Source organism: Diceros bicornis, chromosome X (genome assembly GCF_020826845.1).
Source record: "Diceros bicornis minor isolate mBicDic1 chromosome X, mDicBic1.mat.cur, whole genome shotgun sequence".
Lineage (NCBI taxonomy): Eukaryota > Metazoa > Chordata > Mammalia > Perissodactyla > Rhinocerotidae > Diceros > Diceros bicornis.
The window spans coordinates 31280531-31305949 of record NC_080781.1 but is presented as its reverse complement, the minus strand read 5'-3'; the positions used below and the strand labels follow the sequence as shown (position 1 = coordinate 31305949).

At 36.0% G+C, this 25419-nt stretch overlaps 1 protein-coding gene across 1 annotated transcript in view; it reads right to left on the bottom strand.

Moving 5' to 3' along the window:
- CFAP47 (cilia and flagella associated protein 47) overlaps positions 1-25419 on the bottom strand; it is a 533305-nt gene that overhangs the window by 250935 nt on the left and 256951 nt on the right. Inside the window, exons 38-42 of the mRNA XM_058535621.1 lie at positions 23263-23413; positions 21437-21525; positions 11631-11717; positions 3341-3411; positions 1631-1776 (exon numbers count right to left, since the gene is read on the bottom strand). Coding sequence (XP_058391604.1) covers positions 1631-1776; positions 3341-3411; positions 11631-11717; positions 21437-21525; positions 23263-23413 — 544 coding nt within the window. The remainder of the gene's footprint in view (positions 1-1630; positions 1777-3340; positions 3412-11630; positions 11718-21436; positions 21526-23262; positions 23414-25419) is intronic.

Below are 25419 nucleotides of genomic sequence, written 5' to 3'. Positions count from 1 at the left end.
AGTTCAAATGGAACAGCCAAAAGGAAACAAATGGCCTTTCCTTGATAGCAGTGTTAGTAGGAATGTTTCTGTTTTACACTTGGAAAGCTATCAAATTGAGGCCTAATTACCTTAACAGTTTTCAACAGGTGGTTCTTAATGACAAAGCAGTTATCACACATTTAATAAGAACAGGAGCTAACTATGTGGACTTCAATGTTTATCTATTTAAGCGTGTAATTGCATTTTTCAATATAATTAGCAATAAAATTGAATGTGTAAATTAATAGACGTGTTTTCCCACATAAGTAATTGTAATTCAATGCAATACTTTAGACTGAGGGCATTATTTCCCAATTGATAGCAATATAATTTCATAATTATTGTTTTTATTAATATTTTTTCTGACAAGAACAAAATATATGTAATCAAAAGACATGTTTTAATAAATTGAGATGCCAAGTTAAATGTAATTATATTTTGATTAATTTAGATAAAATTTATGGAAGTAAATATTAATATTCCAATAGCCTAATTCAAAGAATAAAATCAATCTTCTTACCATGCTATTGAGAACTAACCCTACCGTTTTTTCTAGGGCTATATTATAAATTGATATAAAAAAGGAATTGTGAATCATCTGATTAAACTACTGATCACACTATAGTTACTATTTTTCACAAATTTTTACATAGAGGATTTCAGTTAAATCTTGAGCTTCTTTAAAGGAAATTTTAAAAAAGACTTAGCATTACTATAGAACAGCATTTTTCCTCCTAAATGGTAATTTTAAATGTAAAATTAAACTATTCTTTACACATTTAATAGGCTATATTATTTTTCATGTGTAAATGATCCTATAGACACCAGGTCAATACAATACCTCTTTCCAAATACCATTATTTCACTGCATATGCATTCAATATAGTGCATAATTGATACATAATTGATACATTTGGGGCTATCTCTTGCAGGTTATAAATTCCCTCCTCAGGTCAACACATGGCAGTGTGTTTCTGGAAGGGGATAATGCCATAAAATGTTTCCTCTAAAGTCTCTCTTTTCTCTCTGTCTCCCTCCCTCCCCTTTCTCCCTCCTTCTTTCCTTCCTCTTCTTCTCTGTCTCTTGCCCTTGCTAGCTTTAAAGAAGCAAGCTGCATGGATCCCAGAGCCACTAGGAAATTAATGCTGCCAACAACTTGAGAGAGCTTAGATGCAGCTCAATTGAGCCTCAGAGAAGAACCCAGCACTGTCCCATTCCTTGATTGAAGACTTGACAGACCTTAAGCAGAGGACCCATCTAAGTCATATCTGGACCTCTGATCCATAGAAAATGTGACATAATAAACATGTGTTGTTTTTAACTCTCTCAGAGTTTGGTAATTTGTTATGCAACTATAGATAGCTAATACAGAGAAGGCCACGGCAAGGTTAGGCATGCCTCCACTCTGCTTATGCATCCATTACAAAATACACCCACAAATAGTGTAACTCTGCTTATTCTTGAGGATAAGCTTTTTGTTTAGCAACTAGAAGGTTAAAGTTGTTATCTACATTTTCAGAGTCTTGAGCTGCCTTCAAGTTCCCTGTACTGGTTGTTCCATTAAAGTGCCAGCCCATGATGAAACCATACGCCACAGTTCTGTTCTCACCTCTTTGTTGCTTAGGATGATGACACAATAGCGCGTGTGGATGCCAAAGGGAAGAAATAAGAGCTCCAGGTTTGAAGTCCCTTTCACTCCCAGGTGAAGAGTACGTGTGGAGCAGAAGAACTCTCTGATGAAATTGGACTTAATTGCTGCCAAAATATGAAGCAGAGCTTGTTTACATATCATTTCATAAGTGCTGCTCAAATAAAGCAGATGTTTCAACTAGTGATTAAAATTTGGGGATGATTTAAAAAAACTGTTCAAAGCACTAGCACACAAAATTAGAAGATGATACATACATTTGTTAATGAAAGTACGGGTGACCCCAATGCAAGCTTGATATAACAAAAAATGCATAATTATGACCCTCTATTAAAGATTCCTTAATAAATAATTTCTTTACAAAGGGAACTATATTAGTATTTAAAATTAGCTTGGAGATATATATACACATAAATAGCAGAGAGGTCATCCAAGAATCTTCAACTTTTTTTGTGGACTATGTAATTGTTCACCTTACAGGGTGTATCAGACAACTTGAACTGGAAATAAAGTACTGCTATATATACATATCTTTTTGTTGGTTTAAAACATGTCCACAAATTCTTCAATACTGCCTTGAATGCGGTGATATGGCGGTCCAGTCTCAGTGAATTGATCCAATGAATCAGAAACGTAATACAACTTCTTCGTAATTGTCTCTCTTTCTTGGTTCACTTGCTTTTTTTTTTTTTTTTGGTGAGGAGATCAGCCCTGTGCTAACATCTGCCAATCCTCCTCTTTTTTTGCTGAGGAAGACTGGCCCTGGGCTAACATCTGTGCAACTTCCTCCACTTTATATGGGACGCCGCCACAGCATGGCTTGCCAAGCGGTGCGTCAGTGCACGCCGGGGATCCAAAGTGGCGAACCCGGGGCTGCTGCAGCGGAGTGCGTGCACTTAACCACTTGCGCCACTGGGCCAGCCCTGGTTCACGTGCTTTTAAAACCAAGTTACCATCCTATGAACAAGCCTAGGCCACTTGGAGAGGCCATATGTAAATGTTCAGCCAATAGCTCCACCTGAGGTCCCAGCCGAAGGGCATTAACCATTAGACATGTGAATGAGGAAGCCTTTGGGATGACTCAAGCTCCAGTCTCCATCTGACTGTAACTGCATGAGAGACCCTGAGCAAGAGTCACCCAGTTGAGCCCAGTCACCCCAGAAGTGTGAGAGATAATAAGCATAACACATTTTTATTGTTTAATGCCACTACATTTGGGGTATTCTGTAGCTAGAGATAACCAGAATATTTCTATATCCATTGTCCTATCCACCATTCTATCCATATTTTCTGAATCTATAGTTATTTCATAAAACAAAGTAAACCTTACCATTTTAAACATGGTGATACCTGTCACCTAAATAGGTTTAAACAGTTCAGAATAAACCAAAAGAAACATAAAGGTCATTTATCTAAATATATTCATTGTACAGGTGAGGAAAGTAAGAGTCAGCAGTGAAACGAAAGATGTGGGCAGCCTTCTCCAAAGGGTCATGAAGAGAAAAGGCTGAGGACCAACACTGGGGCCTCCCATTCACCTCGTGATCCCCAGGGCTGGCCATTCTGTCTATAGTTGTCACCACCTTCTGTTGAATATTTCATTTCATATTATGCTCTGTACATAAAAATAAGACATGAAAACAAATAAAAGCTTTTATTTGAGGCACTCACAGGTTTGTAAGGCATTTGGGACAAGAAAACAGCCCTCGGCAGTATCACGTCCACTGCTACTCACAGCATCACTGTCGTAAGTAAATAGGAAAACAACGTCAACAACACAAACAAAACTCAAAAACAGTTCTCTATCTTAATTAAATCTTATAGATCCTTAAAAGTTATGGCTACCTACAATAAGATATGCAAAGACCATGTATTTCATATATCATTTTTATGTCCATATTGTTTTAGAAATTTAAAAAATAAGAAAAATGCAAAAAAGAAACTTAGAATCATCCATATTTCCACTCCTGTTTTTTAAAATTTGGCAAAAACAATTCCTTTTTACTTTCAAATACTGTAGAGAAGTAAACATTTGACAATAATAAAAATAACCCAAATCCTGAGACTCAAAAGTAGGTGGTCTCAACCTAGGATTACATAGGTTGGAAAGTGGTTCAGAACTTGATTTCTTGAAAAATTCTCTTCTCTCAGCTTACTGTTTCCACATTTTCTTCTTTCTCACAAAGGAAGAAGGAGATTTGGGCAGCTTGTTTAATCTCTGGTTGCATTTCTGAAAATTAGCAGAATTAGCAGATCACAGCCTGAGGCAACTGCCAAGGTCCCTTGAAAGGTTCCATGTCTTCCAGAACCCATCAATTTTCCCCAAATTACTCTTCTCTTAGTATTCACAATTACTTTGCGCAATAAGCTGTCAATTAGTATCTGAGCTCTCAGATATTGTTTGCCTGATTTTTTTCTGAGAATACAAAAATTCCATATTTTCTCACCTTGTCACCTGCTTTTGCCTGAATTTGATGCTGTAAAAATATATTGACTATTTCCAAGTAAAGTTCTTCTAACTATATCTATCCCTGTTCTCCAAACACTGTCTTTTCTTTACACCACATTCTTAATAAGGTTATTTACCACATCTTGTAATTGTTCTGTGCTTTACTTCTACTCACAGGCATTCTGATTAATAGTTTAACATCTTTTTTTAAACATAAAGAATGTTTAATATTTTGAGTATTTGATAGATATTTTAATTTAAGGCCATCATAGACATAATTGATGGATATTTTAGCATTCACAAGGGAGACCATACAGAGAGTAAAAAGAACAAAGAATGCTTATTTCTCAATGTATGGCTTCACTGCCATCTCTCTGATAATGGAGCTCTGGGTAGAACACCTGATTAAAATCCTCAGATAATCTCCAAGCCTCATTTTGTTCAACACTTGCAATCTATAGCCCTTCAGTCATTTTTTTCACAGTGAACAGAAAAGCAGAGCAATTTGGGCTTCATCTCCTTTTCCTTTTCTTTATCTATTTTGTTGAAGAACAGCTAATGAAAGTGCCTTTTGAATAAATCAAAGAGTTGCTTCATCTTCAAAAGACTCTCAAACCCAGAAAAATTGAGTTACCTGTACTATTTATGGCAAAGACAGAAAAAATCTGCAGACCTAGGAATTTTATTGACTTGCTCGTAAAACTAACAATTATCATGATTAATTCAGAGACATCAGAAAATAATTTAATAAAATAATTAGGCTCAGGAAAATTCTATTTTACCTGATCAATGGTCTTGAGTCTAGAAATTCAGTGATAAACCTAACTTGTTTAGAAAATCGGCATCTTGCATGTCCCAAAGACAGAACAGAAAACAACTTAACTCATTTACCTTTTTGTTATTCCCTGCACCTCAGTCTATGCTTTCATTTTCCTAGATGCTCACTGATTATTGTTGAAGTTACGGCAGAGGGACATGTTTAAATCATTGGTCTTAAGGAAGAAATAGCATCCAAAGAGGCTAAAATCATACAAAATACTGTAGATTAAGCAATGGAATATTTTCTGCTAATTTAGCAGTGGGTCAAAGTCAGGGAGTGGAACCTACTTATGAGGTGTGAAGGGATGACATTCCTTTTTCCTCTGCAGTAGTGGTATGCAGCTCTTTTCAAGATAAAATGATCAAAGTGACATTGAACCGGTTCTATTCAGGGCATGAATAAATCAGCCCCAAGAACAACTTCCTACTCAAGCCTTTCCAAATAGGGAAGGAAGATCTTTATTATGAGCCTTCATGAAGCTACTCCTGAGTCAGCATTCAGGGCTTTGTCCAAACCAAACAGCAAATTATCCGATTCAAGTCTAGTTTTTATGCATCATGGGAAGGAATATAAGAGGATCCATTTTTAGATTCATTCTATCCTCTATGCGTCCAGAATTCTTCAAAAAATGGCCCAGTCGCCATCTGGAGGGCAGTAAAAATGGGATGTTTGCTGCTTTTTGTACCACTCTGGCCCCTGAGCAGTTGAGAAGTCTCGAAAGCAAGAGGCGCTAACTTGGGGTCCAAGGATTGAGTGGATCTGTGAATTTAAGTGGGGAAAAATTCCATCTTGACTTGCACTAACTCTTAATAGCAATTTAAACCAAACCACAGTAGTATTAGCGGTACTATGACTTGGTCACCAAATAATCACAGATATGTTTATGTCACATTTCAGTTCTTGCATATATCTTGAACTATTATTTATGTTCATTACTACTTTTAAAGTATGGTAGTTATTATCTCCACCAGTAGATCTTATTGTGTTATTTTAATGAAGAAGTATATATTTTAACATATAACAATTTTTAAATATTTTGATAATTTACTGTAGTATTAGTTTCCTCTATGCTATGGATTGAATTGTGTCATCGTTACATTCACATGTTGAAGCCCTAACTCCCAAAATGACTATTTTTGGAGACAGGGCCTATAAGAAGGTATAAGGTTAAATGAGGTCATAAAGGTGAGGCCCTGATATGATAGAATTAGTGCCCTTATAAGAAGAGACACCAGTGAGCTCACTCTCTTTCTCCATGGGCACACAAAGAAGAGGTCATGTGAGCACACAGCGAGATGGCTGCCACCTACAAGCCAAGAGAAGAGGCCTCAGAATGAAACCTACTTTGCCAGCACCTTGGATTTCCCAGTCAAGGTGGGAAGTCCTTGCACTTCCCAGCCTCCAGAACTTCCCAGCGTTCAGAACTGCAAGAAATAAATTTCTGTTGTTTAAGCCACCTATTCTATGGTATTTTGTTATGGCAGCTGAAGCAGATTAAGACACTCTGTAATCATTCTATCTTACTTCATGCATTTGCAAAACACTATTCTGTGAAGTGGAATAGGCTTCATCAGACTGCCAAAGAGCCTGATGACATTAAAAACAGGTATGAAACCCTAATCTAGAGCAAGAGGATCATGGCAGATTATTACTCTTAGTATATACATCTGGCTTTCAATTCACTCTGCTTTCCCTAGAGACTTGCCTAATTCTAATTGCTACTAATTATTCAGTGTAGTAGAATGAAATATTTTAAAATTATGGCTCTCCAGAATCCAGCTTTTTTGGGTTTTTAGCAAGAATCAAGACTCAGAAAAATATCTCTTTTAGGGCCTTCTTTCATTTGGGTGGGTATTCTGGGCCAAGCTATTCTGGGACACAAGGATGAATGATGAAGCCCCTAAGCTCATGGAATATATGATCTGTGATGCAAAGTAGGTCTGCAAGAAATAATTACAAAGCAGAATGATAAACACTTTAACACCTTTTCAACTTTAATTCACAATCTCCTATAGTCCATATGTATAAGCATTATGTCTTGTACTTTCCCTCACCTGTCCCCACCACTGCTTCTGCAATTCCCTCTTTATGCTCCTTCTATACGTGTAGGAAATTTCTCCCCCTGATCTAGATTCTGGCCATGAAGATCTTACTCATATTTCAGATCCCAATTTGCATAAGATAAAGGAGAACACCAGAGTATAGTGTATGCATTGAAGAAAAGTGCTTGGTACCTCATTATTTCCCTTAAATGTCTTCTCTTCCAGAAAGATCGCTACAATATCTAGTGTTATTCCCTGCCAATGAGCTCACAGAGCATATTTTTTGGTATAACATATACTACTGAATGCATTCTGCCCCGTACAATTACCTACATTTGTGTAAACTTTTTTTTCTTCTCTACTCGATGGCTGGCTCCTTGAGGACCAGATCTATGACATTTTTATCCCTATATTTCTCCAGTACTAAGAGCAGTGCTTCAGGTGCCACTCAGTAAGAATTTATTCAATGATAAATAATTCAGTATCACTGGAAAAAAATAGCAAGTCATATGACTGTAGGCAATTATTTATAAAGTGCTAATTTCTGAGCACTGCTAATCCATCATTCAATTTTAAAGTGTGGCTAAAATCAGTCTCCTGTCCTGATCTTTTCTGACAATATTTTGGATTTTATTAGAATAAAAACTTCTTAATTGCTTTTGCTTATGCTCATGGATCATGTTCCCATAAAGTAAAATGTGTGATGAATATAAAGTTTTATCATCCATGTAGTTTCCAATGTGTTGTTTTACATGTATCTGTTGCTTAAAAAGAGCAGTTTATAGAGACCTTTTTTTTAAAATTTTTTAATAGGAGACTTTTTTATACCACCTGAAAGATAATTTCAGCACTTTACTGCTCATTTGGGAAGACAAAATTCATTATTTGGGGAGATACTGACTGAAGAGGCTCTGAGGAAGAGCATCAGTTAGCATGTGCTAGGGCATGCTGCAGTAACATCCCCCTATCTCAGTGGATTAGCACAATAGTTTGTTTCTTGCTCACACTACATGTCCACCCTAGATGGAGAGGATACACTCAGAGGTCCTTGGTGAAGGAGGGTCCAGTTCTATATGTGCTTCTCTAGTAACTGCAGCAGGGAAAGGGAACAAGAAAAATTGCTCACTGGGTCTTAAAGCTACCACTTAGAAAAAACATTCAGCACTTCTCTTCACATGCCATTGGCCAATTACGTTATATATTCACATACAACTTCATCATCACTGGGGAAGTGTTATATTACCATGTGCTTTAAAAGAGGAAAACCAGGGATATTTGTAAAAAGCTCTAAAAACATAGATTGTTTATGGAGGTGTTTTTTAACGTTTTCTTGTTCTCTTATGTTATCTTGCTGATTAAACCTAGAGACCAGACCAGGGTTTTACTGAGACAATGTAATGCTTATTATATGGTATATTATATATGAAAGTTAACCATAAAGGTACTACACCAGACTTCCATTCTGGTCATTATTTAAAATGCATGTTCATAAATTTTATTTATGTCTGAAAATCTATTCAAGACAGATATTAAGGAGAGCTTTAAGAAAAATAGGATGTAACATTACTAAGTATTATTTTATTAAGACATATTTAAAGATCAAAAGGCCTCATTATGCTGATGAAGTCAGACTGATGAAACATTAGATAACTTTGTGCTATTTCGAGATAAAACTCTCTTTTGTGCACCCTCATGGGAGAAATTGTTGTTTGCCTATCCCAGTAACCAGTGGCCCTTTCCTCCTCACTGACAAAAACCTCATTTTATTTTGATGTGTATGTGGAGAAGGGTGGTTTCTCAGTTTTCTTTCCAGCTAGGTTTGGTCATCTGATTAAAATTTGGCCAACGGGCTACAAGCAGAAGGGCTGTGTGGTATTTCTGGGAAGCTTCCCATAACAGAGAAACGACACACTCTTATCCTTGTGTTTCCTCCTTTCTGCTGCCTATAAGGTGGATTTGATTGTTGGAGTTCTGGATACTTGAGCTGACCCTTGAGAAAGTGAACAAAACCTTGCCTGCTACACGAACTGGAGCCTGGAGGTGTGATACAGCAAGCAGTCAGGACTCCAGAAAAAGGAGCCATAGTAAGCTTCTAATAAATCTCTTCAGAATTGTCAGAAAAACAGCCTTTTTGGTGAACTTGAGACTGTTCTATCTCAACTCAACATAAGGATTTGGGGCTCAGCATTCAGCCCATGCCAGTGCTGAAATGACAAACCAAGGACCAGTCCTTTTCCTTGAGAAACTATGTGGCTTTTGCCTTTGTAAGTCCCACCCTTGCCTTTGATCTGAGAAAGTCTTCACAGGGGTGCATAAGAGTGAATCCTCAATTCTTTAAACTACTGGCTCTGAGTAAGTCTTTCAGAGTTAATCTACAGAAGTCTGACTACTCTATGTTGGATTATGTTCTCCCTGACCCAACACTCAACAGCACTGTTATCTTTATGTTTCTTTTATCACAGGAAGGATTAAGAGAAGAACTAAGAAAGTACAGTATTATAAATACAAATGGAAGAGACGATATGAGAAAGAATGATCAATAATGTTTGAGATCACGGTAGACACAGACACACTTCTTAAGCTGGATTTCATGCTGAGTTAGCAGTTATTTTGAATGAGTACTTCCAAAGTTTCCTTTTCTGCCAAAATTAAATTATAAATGTCTTAATACGTGTTCATTCCATTTTGCTTTTGATTTGAGAAGCATAACCTAAAAAAGAAGATGTCTTTAGCTGTCGCTTCAATAATTCTGGAACTTTGGATCTAATTAAAACCATTTAAAAATATTACATGAAGGAAAATCATATTAAAATTTGTGATACCGAATTCCTACACTGCATTCCAAATTATAAAAGTAGACTCAATTTTGCTGTTCATTAAACTGATCCAACTTTGAGTTACTTATGCTCACAGACACCTACAGCATTGCTTTGAGATCTGACTCTAGTTTAATATGTGATACTATTAACTATTTGCAATTAATGTGAAGAAATTATTTCAAGGCCATTCAGGTAAAAATCTATGATCAAAATGCAGCTGTTTAATCAAGAAGCAAGGGACTGAAAAGATAAAAACCTAGGAGAACTGTTTACTGAAGAGTTTTAACAATATTAGCATTTTATACTATACAAAAATTAACATAAAATGCTTACAATATTCTTATGATATCTGTAATGTTGTCTTATAGCTCAATGTATTAATTCATATTTTATTATTCATTAAAGCAAAATGTGAAAGGAAGACTTTAAATGCCTTAGTTAAGCATGAAATTAGCATTTAATAAAACAAACGCAGTGAGACAAAAATGGTTTCTCCTTTAACAATTTTTCTCACAGAACAACCAATGAAGAAATCAAACATCTTATAATAAATGCAATGCTTATAATCTCCCAAAACTATTGGCTTAAATACAATTCACTTTTGGAAAATAAACTATATTCATTTTAATCTTAGCAAGATGTACACAATCACTTTAATGGTTTCTAATGACTTTAACATTGGGAATTCTTATGGTATCAAAATTGCCAAATCCTTGCCTCCTGAGATGTTTTTGCATTTAAAAGGATGACACTGATGCTGTCAAGCATTATACAGAGACAAAGGTATAAAATAAACTAAGAATGTAGTAGTAATGGTCAACATATGCCTGCATTTCACGAATAGATACTTGCATTATTTTCTTTCTGCCTTTCTTTAACCTTGATAACACTGTTTTGATTCTATTTCACTTTATATAGCTATTCTACAGTTTAAAACAAATAAGAAATATAAAGCAATCTAACTTTAAAAAATTCTGCTTCTCTATTCAGAAGTCAAAGTTCTTCCCAAACTAAAAACAGACCTCATAATGTAGGTAGAATATGCTTAAATACAGTTGATCCTCATCATCCAGAAATACTGTTATTTGCAAATTCACCTCCCCATTAAAACTGACTTATAACCCCAAAATAAGTACTCATGGTGCTTTCACGGATGTTTGCAAACATGCACAGAATGGCGAAAAGTTTCAGTCACTGGTCACACAAGTTCCCAGCTGAAGTCAAACAATGTGACAGTGGGCCTTTCTGTTTCAGTTCTCATACACAGAGATGAGCAGAGGATGGAGATGGTAGGGGGTGGTACAGAAGGAAAGAAGTACAGAAGTGCAAGAAGCTCCAGCTCTGGGGCCAGACGGACAGGTTTTAAAACGATTCTCCAGCATCTGTTAATGGGTCGGCTTCATGCAAGTCATTTAACACTTCTGAACCTCATTTTCTCTGTGTCAAGTAAAGAAAACAGAGTCTACCAGGACGGGTTGTTTTTAGGATTTACAATTATAATCTATGTGATTATATATATTTCTCCTAAGAGGAAGGGCTCAGTATTCACTAATTGAGTGTGGCAATTTTATAGAACATAACTACCATGAAAAAATAATGAGAATCCACTGTATTTAATCAAGTGCATATTTATTCAATTTTCATGCACATAAACCTAGTAACACATAATAAGAGAATAACTGTGAATGATATAAATTATAGATATAATATAAATTAAATATTTCAAGTAAATGAAAACTATTGTGTAATTATATAACAAGTTTACTTGAATGCTAATTTCTCAGAAGTTTTACTCAGATAATTATGAGCATAAACATATATTGACATTTACTCAGGGTTCGTGGGGTCAGCCAATTGTCCAGATTCAGTTAATTCGGATGTCAAAGAGATAAACGTTGACGATTCCACCAAAATGACACTAAAATAAATGAAAAATGGATTATTTTGAATTCTACTGTAACAAAATTCAGATGACCACAAAACATTCTTCTTTTAATTTTTTTCTATCATTCATAAAATATAATTAGAATCAGAACAAATTACAGTTCAAAAAATCCATGTGTTCTCATTCTGCAACTCAAACCATATACATTAAAAAGAAGGGAAAGATCTGAAATGGAAATATGTAAAAAATAACATCCTTTTATATGGAAAGACAACACTGAATTCATAGCAAGGAAATTTAGAACAGAAATGACTGCCCAAATTATATTTCAGAAACAAAGAAGAAATCACACACTGGTCTCAATGCATTGTCAGAGCTGTACATATTTCATGATTTCTAATCCTATTTCCAAAAAAGAGAAATGTTTCTTTCAGGAGTGGACATGAGATGTGGATACTGGCTAATCAGTGCTTTAATAAGTATGCCATCTTCTAGAATCACACAGCAGTTCAATCCTTCTTATATGATAATGCTCATTCATTCAAGAAATAGTTATGGAGACTCCATTATGTGTTAGGTGGGGGATTAGGTGCCGGAAAATACAAACATGAATATGTTATCCTCTCTGCCACAGGTTGCCCACATGGCAGTGGGAGGATAGTGTAGAAATGATACTCTACCAGTAAGTGAAAGATGTCACGAAGAGTTCATGTCAGGAATGCCTAATTCTATCTGCAGAGTTGAACAGAATCTGTACAATATTGTAAAGAACAGATTTATCCAAACTTGGTTTGTTAAAAGAAATCTTTTTTATTATGTAACAGTTATTAAGATCTCACAAGGCTAGCTTTACAATAAAAAACAGATCAGTAATAAATTAACCAAATGTTTTAGTCTTAAAACACACATACACAAACACACACAACTGCATACACAGACTAAAATGCAACACGTTCATATACCCCAATGTTTGAATGCTAACATCAGTTTCTGTCCTCTTATTTTAACTTAATATTTCTGATGCTTTCATATAAGGGTTGTAAGGAATTATATGACTATTAAATACTGAATTTTTTTTTTTTTGTGAGGAAGATCAGCCCTGAGCTAACATCTATTGCCAATCCTCCTCCTTTCTTCCCCCTTTTTCTCCCCAAAGCCCCAGTAGATAGTTGTATGTCATAGTTGCACATCCTGCTAGTTGCTGCATGTGGGACGCTGCCTCAGCATGGCTGGACAAGCAGTGCGTCGGTGCACGCCTGGGATCTGAACCCGGGCTGCCAGTAGCAGAGTGCACGCACTTAACTGCTAAGTCACGGGGCCGGCCCCAACACCGAACATTTTTAAACAGACAAAATTAATTGTAGTAAAATGTAAACTATGAACTACGCAACACATGTATCAGACTACCAGATTTGCTTATATCATTGTAAAGTTACAGTTAAGCAAATATAGGAAGAGTTCCTCTCCAGAGAATAATTTAAATTTAAAACCAGGCACTAAATTCTCATTTAAATATCATAAAATTATGAGGTATAAAAAATTTACAATGCTTCTTTATATTTCTATAAATCCAGGGTGAATCATTGGAGCAATTTATTTTGGTCATAATTTGTTCTGGCTAACAAACAGTCACAGGGATGATATAATTTGACACACAAATAAAAAGATCAAATCAAAATAATAAATATTAGATTTTTCATATACTGTGCATGTACCATTTTGAGATAAAATAGCATTCCTTATGAGTCTGTTTTAAAAGGCTCTGCTTAATTATAATGAACATGCTTTCCTTAAAATAGAAATATTAATTGTAAAAATGAAATACAAACTGCCATTAAAATGGAAAAAAACCCTATTTGACTACTGTAGCTTCTAAATCAGTAGTTCTCACATTTCAATGTGCATGATATAATCATCTGGAGTGCTTGTTCAACATGCAGATTCCCAAGCATCTATTTGCATGAATTCTGACTTAGCAAGTCTGGCATGGATTCCAGGAACCTCCATTTAAAACAAGCTCTCCAGATGCTCCTTAAATATCTTGTTTATGAATTAAACTTTGAACATCCTGACTCAGACCAGTACTGGTGTAACATTAACGTATGAACAAATCCTCTGGAGATGCTGAATGCAGATTCTGACTCAAATGGAATGGAGACAACCTGAGAGTATGTTTTTCTAACAGGCTCCCAAGTGATGTTGATTTTGCTGATTCAAGGATTACACTTTGAAAGCAAGAGTCTAATCTGAAACAAAAACTATTTTTCAAATCAAACCAGGCTACCAGGAAAAGAAAGGCAGGAAATGGCAGAGTTAGAACCACCATATATTCACCCCTCTATAAAAGCAACAAAAACACAGAAAAAATTTACCAAAATTAACTTTTTCAGAACTCTGGTTAATTAACAAAAGGCCTGCAACAATCTGAGCTGTGTTTATTCAAGAAAAATTGCCAAATCTTGGTAATAACAGTAGAGTGTGTACCCTTGTAACTTTTATGTTGTATCCCCCATTCTCCTCTCCACAACTCTGCAGTAGCCTTGAAAACTAGCAGCCTTGCAACAAAGGTAGTTGTAAAAACCTGCAGGCTTACAGCCACATGAGGAGACAGAGTGAAACTGGAGCACTCCAAAAAAAATCCCATCCCTGGGGCTGGCCTGGTGGTATAGTGGTTAAGTTCACGTGCTCCGCTTTGGCAGCCCGGGGTTCGCAGGTTCAGATCCTGGGCAGAGACCGACACACCGCTCATCAAGCCATGCTGTGGCAGCATCCCATATACAAAATAGAGGAAGATTGGCACAGATGTTAGCTCTGGGACAATCTTCCTCAAGCAAAAAGAGGAAGATTGGCAATAGATGTTAGATCAGTGCCAATTTTCCTCACCAAAAAAAAAAAAAAAAAAGAAATCCCATCCCTGAGCATTGTTACTGTTTAACCTGTCTTACAGCTCCCTGAAAAAAACTCAGTTTGCAAGGTGTTGTCTTTATTTGACCTGACTCAAAGGAAAATACCTATCCCCAGGATGTTTGTTGAAAACAAACAGTAGCAATTGTACCTGAGGCTGCTCAAATTGTACTTTGAGCAGTTGGATCAAAATATAACAGCAAGATCTGGGGAACAAGAAGCTCATATGTGGCGTTGCAGTAGCTTGCTAGATCCCCAAAATATGTCAAAGATCTTCAACCTCGCCTATGGGAGACAATGACATCCGTCTCACCAAATAATGAATACAGATAAAGAGACAGAAATTATACAAAAGAACCAATTATAAATTCTGGACTTAAAAAGTACAATATCTGAAATAAAAAATCACTAGAGGGACTCTACAGTAGGTTTGAGGTGGCAAAAGAAAAAACTAATGCATCTGAAAATAAGTCAATGAAAATGATTAATTCTAAAGAACAGAAGGAGAAAAGAATGAAGAAAAATTAACACAGCCCCAGAAAACTGTGGGATACCATTAAGCATACAAACATAAGCCTAATCAGAATTCTGAAAAGACCAAAGAAAGAGGCAAAAAGAAAATGTGAGGAAATAAATGATGAAAACTTCCCAAATTTGATGAGAGACATTAATTTACACATCGAAGAAGCACAAAAAATTCTAGGCAGGATAAACCCAAGACAATTCAAAACTAGAAAATAATAGTCAAACTGTTGAAAGGCCAAGACACAGTAAGCAGCAAGACAAAATTTACTCAACATCTATGCTGCTCCTCAATAAAATTAACAGTTGAATTCCCATCTGAAACCATAGAGGACAGAAGGCAATGGGATGATATATTCAGTGTGCTGAAAGAAGACTGCCAATAAGGAATACTCTGGGGCTGGCCTGGTGGCATACCAGTTAAGTTGGGCGCTCCGCTTTGGTGGCCCAGGGTTTGCAGGTTTGGATCCCGGGCACGGACTGATGTACTGCTTGTCAAGCCATGCTGTGGTGGAGTCCCATATAAAGTAGAGGAAGATGGGCATGGATCTTAGCCCAGGGCCAATCTTCCTCAGCAAAAAGAGGAGGATTGGCAATGGATGTTAGCTCGGGGCTAATCTTCCTCACACACAAAAAAGAATACTGTATACAGCAAACCTGTCCTTCAAAAATGAAAAAGAGGGGCCGGCCCCGCGGCTTAGCAGTTAAGTGCACATGCTCCGCTGCTGGCTGCCCGGGTTCGGATCCCAGGCGCACACCGACGCACCGCTTCTCCAGCCATGCTGAGGCCACGTCCCACATACAGCAGCTGGAAGGATGTGCAACTGTGACGTACAACTGTCTCCTGGGGCTTTGGGGGAAAAAAGGAGGAGGACTGGCAATAGATGTTAGCTCAGAGCCGGTCTCCCTCAGCAAAAAGAGGAGGATTGGCATGGATGTTAGCTTAGGGCCAATCTTCCTCACAAATAAATAAATAAATAAATAAATAAATAAATAAATAAAAACTAAAAAGAAATTAAAGACACTACCAAATAAAAAAAAACTGAAAAAAGTCACTGCTAGCAGACCTGCCCTACAAGAAATACTAATGGGAGTCTTTCAGGCTGAAATAAAAGGACACTAGAAATTAACTCAAAACCATATGATGAAACAAAAAGCACCAGCAAAGGTAACTACATAACTAAATATATAAAACAAATAAACAAGCTATAAATGTCTTTTCTTTGCAACCCTTTTTATTCTCCTTTCTGATTTAAAAGAAAAGTGTGAGACAAATATAAAACTTTTATGGGCTTATAATGCGTAAAGATGCAATGGGTATAACAATAATAGCACTACGAAAGGACTAGGAAAAGGCGATATATTGCAGGAAAGTTTCTGAATTACAGTCATGCACCACATAGCAATGTTTTAGTCAACGACACACCACATATATGATGGTGGTCCCATAAGATCAGCACCATAAAGCCTAGGCATGTAGAAGGCTATACCATCTAGGTTTGTGTAAGTACACTTTATGATGTTCATACAGTGATGAAATCACATAATAATTTCTCAGAATGTATCCCCGTTGTTAAGCAATGCATGACTGTATATTGAAATTAAGTTGGTATTAATTTGAGCTAGACTGTTTTAAATTAGGATGCTAATTATAATCTTCAGAGTAACTACTAAGACAATAACTAAGAAAACATATAGTAAAATAAACAAAAAGGAATTTAAAAGGTATACCAAAAATAAATATTTAATACAAAATCAAGCAGTAATGAAAAATAGAACAAAGACGAGACATACAGAAAACAAGTATCAAAATGGCAGACATAAATCCTAATGTATCAGAGATTACCTTAATTATAAACGTATTAAACATTCCAACCAAAAGGCAGAGATTGACAAAATGGATAAAAACAGATTAGAAAAAAGACAAACACTGGTTCAAAGACACAAACAGACTGGAAGCAAAAGAATCAAAAACCACATACCATGCAAACAGTAACAAAAAGAGAACTGGAGTGCCTATACTAATAACGGACAAAACAGAACCTAAAGCAAACATTTTTGCAGCATGACTGCTCCATGGACCCACTTCCCAGGAAAATGAGTAAAAAATATAAAAATCAACTATTTAAACTCTCTGGAAATTATCCTAAGGATACAGGGCAAAGGAAGAAAAATCTACTCAATGATATTTACTAAATTCAGCAAAAAAAAAGAAGCTGTAATCTGTGGCATTTGAACCAAGACCACTCCCACCCTCCTCTTTCCCCACTCAGTAAGACAGAAACTCCACTCCAGACTGGTACAGCTAAGAATACAGGGCTCTCGCCTCCTCTGGCTCCCAGTTGAGAGCTATCTTTCTGGGAGGGGTAGGACATCAACATTTCTCATCTTGCCTCCAATACACGTTGTTGAAGCTAAGTTCTGGGCAAGTGCAGCTGAGAGGAGCCGAGGGGTTCCCTTCTTCTGCCCAGAACCCACTCATGGGACACAGGCTCCACATGGGTGTGAATTGCCCTTGCCCTAGCTTATAAAGTGTGGTTCTATACTGGCAGAAGCAAGCCAAGAAAACCTAAAACTATTGTCCCCTATCCCATCTAGCATTCAGCTCCTAATGAGGGGGTGTTACTCAGGAAAGTGGACCATTATCCCCACCTCCAGCTACAGAGCCATGGCTCAGAGATTTTGCCTGGAGGGAGAAGCTGGCCTTAAAACAGACAGCTCTTAATAACTTCCCAAAGGAATTGGATTTCACTTTCAAAAAAACTGTGGAGAAGATCAAGCAAAAGGGTGCTCTTAAAAATAGTGCAGGTTGTGGTGAAAGGCAATTGGGAGGAGATTGGTAGATTCAATGAAGATACAGGCTAAACTGTAGAACTACTAGTTTTATGGAGAAAACTGGGGAAAGAGACAGCTGGGAGGAGCCCTCCCGGAGTCAGGCTAAATTTCAAACACTGACCTAAGAAACTACTATTTGAAAGGAGCCTAGATTTAATTGAATTGGTGTGACGAACAATTTATGCCTCCTGTAGAATTGAAATTAGTGGAATTTAATAGCTGGGTGCGCACAGGGAAAGAGATAGATAGTCAAAGGGAGCCCTGCCAAAGCCACTGTCATCCCAGAGTGACTGTGGGCATACCAAGGGTATATCCCCTGAGAAGCAACATCAGAGGCTTCATACTATGTATGTGTGGGTTTCTCATGGGGAGGATGTAGACATCACTAAAATAAGCCAGCTGGTCAGTAAAAAATTAAATAACCAAAAAACATTAACAATCCTGTGGGAGATGGGACCAGCACTCAGAGTTGCTACAAAGAACCAAGAGAAAACAGAATAAAGAAAAATAAACAGAGTCTCATACATATATGGTACACCATTAAATGCATCAACATATCTATAATGGAATTACCAGAAGGAGAGGAGAGAGAGAAAGGAAAAGAAAAACCATTTGAAAAATGAGGTGGGTGAGAGCAAATCTGGATTGGGCTATGGAAATTCTTCCAGAAGGTAATACGAATCCATAGGAACAAATAAAAACAGAAATGATAAATAAGAAGGCAAATATAATGAAAACTATAAATATGTACTTTCTGTTATGGGCTGAGTTGTGTCCCCCTCAAATTTCATATGTTGAAGCCCTAACCCCCACTCTAGCAATGTGACTGTATTTGGAGATAGGGCCTTTAAGAGGGGATTAAGTTAAAATGAGCCCATGAGAGTGGGCCCTAAGCCATTCTCACTGGTGTCCTTGTAACAGCAAAGGTGGACATACAAACAGATACAAGCAATGCACACATACAGAAAAAAGACCATGTGAGGACAGAGAAAGAAGGTAGCCATCGGCAAGCCAAGGGGAGAGGCCTCAGCAGAAATCCAATCTGCCAACACCTTGATCTTGGACTTCCAGCCTCCAGAACTGTGAGAAAATAAATTTCTGTTGCTTAAGCCACCCAGTCTGTGGTATTTTGTTATGGCATCCCTAGCAAATTAATATACAGTCCTTTCTTCTCTCAGCTTTCTTAAGGTCATAAAAACTATACAAAATAAAAAAAAGAAATACCCATAAATATTATGTAACATTATTTATTATTCTAACATTATTGATATAATACGTATAACAAAAATACACAAAAAAGGGGGAAAGGGAATAGAGCTATATAAGAGTAATACTTTGTGAATCTCACTGGACTTAAGTTAGCATATATCTGAAGCTGATTATAAGTTAAGATGTATACGGTAATCCCTAGCACAACCACTAGGGACATAACTCCAAAAATATAGTTAATAAGTCATTGAAGAAATTAAAATGCTGCATTAGAAAATATTCACTTAATGTAAAATAAAGTAGTCATGGCAGAATAGATGAACAAAAAATATGAAATATACAGAAAAACAAATGGAAATTGGTAGATGTAAATCCAACTATGTCAATAATAACATAAATGTGAATGCATTAAACAATTCAATCAAAAGGCAGTGATTATAAAACCAGATTTAAAAACAAACAAAACAAGATCCAACTATACGCTCTCTACAGGAAACACACCTTAAATTCAAAGATACAAAAAGACTGAATATAAAAGGATAGAAAAATATATCATGCATACAACTACAAGAAAGGTAGAGTGGCTATACTAACACCAGACATGATAGCATTTAAAACAAAAAATGTAACGATAGATGAAGAGAGACATTTTGTAATGTTAAATACATCCAAACTCATTTTAATAGATCAGCATTACCCTGATAGCAAAGCCAGACGAAGATACTACAAGAAAAGAACATTACAGACCAACATCCCTGATGAGCATTGATGTAAAAAATCCTCAACAAAATACAAGCAAACCAAATTCAACAGCACATTGAAAGGATCATGCAACATTATCAAGTGGGATTTATCTCTGGGATGCAAGACAGTTCAACATACAGAAATCAGTAAATGTGATACACATATTAATAGATTGAATGGTAAAAATCATATGATCATCTCCATAGATGCAGAAAAAGCATTTGACAAAATTCAACATCCTTTCATGATAAAAACTCTCAACAAATTAGCTATAGAAGGAATGTACCTCAACATAATAAAAGCCATATAAGACAAGCCCACAGTTAACATCATATTCAATGGTGAAAAACTGAAAGCTTTTCCTCTAGGATCCAGAATAAGACATAGATGCCCACTCTCCTTACTTCTATACAATATAGTACTGGAAGTCCTAGTGAGAGCAATTATGCAAGAACAATAAAAGGCATCAAAATCTGAAAGGAAGAAGTAAAATTATGTTTGCAGATGACATGATCTTATTTATAGAAAACTCTAAAGACCCCAGCTAAAAAAAAACCTATTGGAACTAATAAATAAATTCAGTAAAATTGCAGGATACAAAATTAACATAAAAAAACAGTTGTGCTTTTATAGACTAACAACAAACTATGTGAAAAGGAAATTAAGAAAACAAACCCTTAATTCAAACAAAAATATAGACAGAGGCCCAGGGACTGCTTTAAATTAAATCATATGAACTTGGGAAACATAAATTTGCCAACTGTTTTAACAAAAGAATTTTTGTTTTGTCAACAATAAATGATATTGTTAATAATAAAGCACCAAAAGTCTAGACATACAGTGATTTAAAAAACTAGAAATTATCAAATACTAAAATAATAAGCATACATACAACTTGCAGTCTCAACACAAGTATTACGGTGAGGATATGATTTCTAAAGCTAGTGGAAACAGAATTCATAATTTAAGCAGTACATAAGGTATTGTCCATCTTCTTCCTCAACATGTAAATTTGTAGAAGGATATTTTTCTATTGTGACCTTAAATAATGCTCATGCATTTTATAGTCTTTTCATTTCAAATCTATGTTGTTGTTAAATCTCCAGATGCACAAATGCACACTTAATGTGCAGTTTTAATTAATCATGATTCCTTAAGTAAAAATGCATTTTCTGCTTGAATCAATATTTCACTTTTGGAAATTAACAGATGGAATAAAATTAGAAGTAAAAAAGTCTATTAATTACAAATTTTTAAAAATTGAAAGAACAGTAAATCTCAATAAACAGAAAGCTTATAGATAAAATTCATAAATTTGATATGATCAGTCTTAGCGTTATATAGATCAAATAGCATTTTGAGGAAAACTGATTTACCTCATTACTTGTTTTATTTTATCTGATGATGCTCATAAATTTATAGCAATATAAATATATAAAATTTCTCCTCAAAATGGTTCATGTTGAAGAAAATTATATATTTCCCTTAAGACTAGATATGGCTAATTGCAATGAATTTACACTAAAACAATAACTTACCTGAAGTCTCCAGCAGTACGGAAGGGACTTTTAACATTCACAGTGATTTCTTTCCATTTATAACATGGGGATTTGCATTTTATAATTTCCTAAAGTAAAAATAAATAAATAAAACATACTACATCATAATAACAAAAAGACTATCTTGAATTATAAAATATAATCTTAAAATATTTAAAATATTGTCCATTTAAATATTACAGTGATATTAATTTACATAATTCCCCTTTTCTCACAAACATTGTACTGCTAAAATCTGAGTGGGAAAGAATAAAAATAGATTTTACGTCACCACTGATCCATAGTACTGTGCTAACATCTGAACTGTCACGATAGTGTCTCCCAAATTGATTTCCTTACAATTGGTTTTGTTAATGACCGAGCATGATTTCACATTTGCAAATTAATCAATCATAGACATACCTAATACACATGACATACAGAAGAGGCAGAGGTGTGTGTGTGTATGTGTGTGTAAGTGCATGAATATCTGTGTGTGAGTGTGGCATGCCTATGTTTGTACTGTGGTGGCTACAGTGACACATCTGTACTATAATAAAAGCACAAATATAAAATTAAAACTTCAAATTACCCAAAGGACTTCCAGGAAGGAAAAGATTCTAGGAACTATACATTTTTAGACTGATCATGTTCTTACTTTATTTTATTTCTCCATTATTATCCAATCCATTTCCTGATGACTAAGACCACGAGTAGCCAGATGGAGAAGTAAACAAAGACTGCATGAGCTTCAAGTTTCAGCTTTTCTGCCCCAGAGCCATGTTAATGAATGGCTAAAACCATCCATGTCTCTTAGACACATGTGGCAAAGCAATGTTTTGTTTCAGAGAATTTGTGTGAGAGGGTTGGGAAGTGTAAGAGTTCATTATTCAGGAGGAAATCAGAAGATCACAATACACATCTCAGTAATAATCAAATGCCTACTTCCTGTTCTGGGTGTCATTATCTAATAAGCCAGTCTGTCCATGTGAGAGTCTTAATGCTCCCCTCACACTACTGGCCATTACTAGAGTCATTCTCTTTATTTCCTACTCATGCCACTGCACACCTAAAATTCCTTATAATCTATATGGAAATCTGGCAACATAACACATTTACTTCTTCTTTACCATACATCCATGGTAGAAAATAATATTTAAACAAAATAATGGCTATAAAAAGTCAATCATAGCAATGTCACAACCATTTTATAGAGATTTTAAAATCCTTCTTCCCTATCCTTTGAGATATAAACAGAACTAGAACATCATCACCTGTCAATAAATGCCAGTCTTAGCATTATCTTTACAATGGATTTGATCCACAGGACACTCAAGATAAATTGATGAATGTTGCTATCAGAGAAGAGAAACATTTTCTTTGCTGTATAAACTACTAACCCTTAATTCAAACAAAAACATAGACAGAGGCCAGGGACTGCTTTAACTTAAATCACAAGTCTCCATGGCAGAAGGGCACGTAAGTTGCTATGTGTACAGTGAATGACTCCATCAGGAAAAGAAGAAAATAAGATCCTAAAAATCTGACCTTAAAGTAACAAGTCGATATAAGTCCTTTCAAATTCTATTATAAAACTGGAGGCTTATTTCCACAGAAAGAGTATCAGAGCAAGAATACCAGAGACCCAGAAGGCAAGAATTGTGCAAATGTAAGTACATGCACATCTGTGTGTCTGTATACACACAATCTCAAAGAACAAGAGCTGCATAGAGATCAAACTTGGAAGAACAGCTGTGCTTGGCACAATCCATGGCCTGGCCTGAGAAGAGAAACAAAGACATACAAAAAAGGTAAAATTTACTTACAATGGCTTTAAAATTGAGGACTTCACCCTTAAGAGCAAAAGCCATCGTAGTGCCTCTTATTGCATTCTTAGGTTTTGAAATTAATAGTAGTAAAGCTTCAGCAGGATGAAGGAAGCGACTGGTGAATTTCACAGTGACATTAATTTCATCTCTATTTAATAAAAGATAAAAGAGAACATATTTTATTGAAAAAATACAACTAATAAGCATCTATTCATCATAGACCATGTGCCCAGTGCCTACACTCTGCAATATATTCATTTCTACAATAAAATTAAAAACTGTTGCAGACCTCAGGAAGCCTACAATCTAGTTATTGATATCAGTTAAAACATCTTGATCCAGCCTGTAAAATCTAAAGTTACCTTCAAATGTATATAATCTACCAAATATTGGATTTTCTAACAGCTAGCCACAGGAAATCATATACGTATTTTTGTGTGAAATTCATAGAACATTCTGTGCTATCATTTAGGCAAATACTGAGTCATATCACTGGTTTTTGGTCACAGAGAGAAAAAAAATGAGAAAGAATTCAAAAAAATACTTAAAAGCTGTGGTTGAAAATAAAATTCAAATCTCAAATCAAAATAATAGTATATAAACAGCATGACTGTTATTTGAGAGAAATACAATTAAAAGAAGGAATAAAAAAAGCATGTCCATCTCCCTTAAACTTCAACTTGCTAGTCTAAAACATAGCAAAATGGTAAGGAGTCTATGGACTTGGAGATTTCACTTACTTATTTGTAGAGGAATGATTACACCATGGTACCCTGGCAACCTTGCATGACAACACATAGGCCACATATGCAAGGCTTAACTGCAGTGGGTATCAGTCTTGGCAGAAAACCATGTGATCCTCCCATAACATAAGAGCATGGCGGCTCATGAAGAGCTGCTACAGGAACATTTCTCACTTGCCTCCATACCTCCGCTGACAGGCTATCACCAGTTTCTCATTGCCTCCTAGATTCTGATGAGGAATGAGGCTGGCTGCCTAGCCCCCTTCAGGGTAGCGTGACAGGATATAAAACTGTTTAGTTGCAGCATGAAATTGGCTGTTAGCAGCAGTGACATCCACGATGTAGTCATCTGGCCCCTTTGTTTTGGTTTTGCCCTCACAAGGGACATTAGGAGCTGCTCCCTTTGATCACTTCGTTTTCACTGTTTATATATACATGATGAACTCTCCAAAAAAAATGGACTTAGTGTTTCTTTACTGGCTGAATCTTTCAGCCTTGCCTTGACAGCTGTGGGTGATAAATCTTGGGGAAATTTTACCTTTGTTTCTGCTCTGGCTTTTAGCATAGCTAGCATCATACATCATATCACAGTCATTCTTTTGTACAAACTATCACCTTTCACCTTCTCTTAGGAGACACATACTTGGGGATGGAGAAGGAGAGATTCTCTTAGCGTCAAACTTTGGCTTAACTTCCCCAGAACCCTTGTGGAAGGGTCCTTACACATTCACATACTGTTGAATGTGTTAAGTCTAGGGAGCAACAAAGAGTAAAGTGAATGAGGGACTTGCAAAATCAATAGAAATGTTCTCAAAATTGTTTTTTAGAAAGATTACAGCTTACATCTTACAGCAGGAGTGGGGATGGTTTTTACTCAGATATGTCATAACTAATCTCCTCAATTTGTGCAAGAGGACATTTTCTTGGCCATTATGAAAAGCTCATGGACTTTTAAATTAAGAACAAAGGATATCTGACCTTGAGATCTTTTTCTGGGTGTATAGGCTCAAATTCTGTGTCCGGATACCTATGAGTGATTTAGGACTTTTCCAGATGTTCTAAAATTCATCATTAGATAAAGCCATTCATTCATTCAATTGATATTTATAGAGAATTTATAATGTTCCAGGCACTGTTTTAGATTTTTGGGATACAATAATTAGAAAAAAACACACTATTCCTGATCTCCTGGATCTTCTATTCTGCAGGACAAGGCAGACATTAATTATGTCATCACAATATAAATGTGAAAATTACAAATTATGTATGTGCTATAAAGTGGTATGAGAACATATAATGGAGAGTGTGATATAGTCTGAAGGGTCAGAGGAAGAGATATGTTAGGCGGGATATGAAGGATGACAATGAGTTAGCTAGCATGAGCAGGGGAGGAAAGAAGGAATCCAAGGCC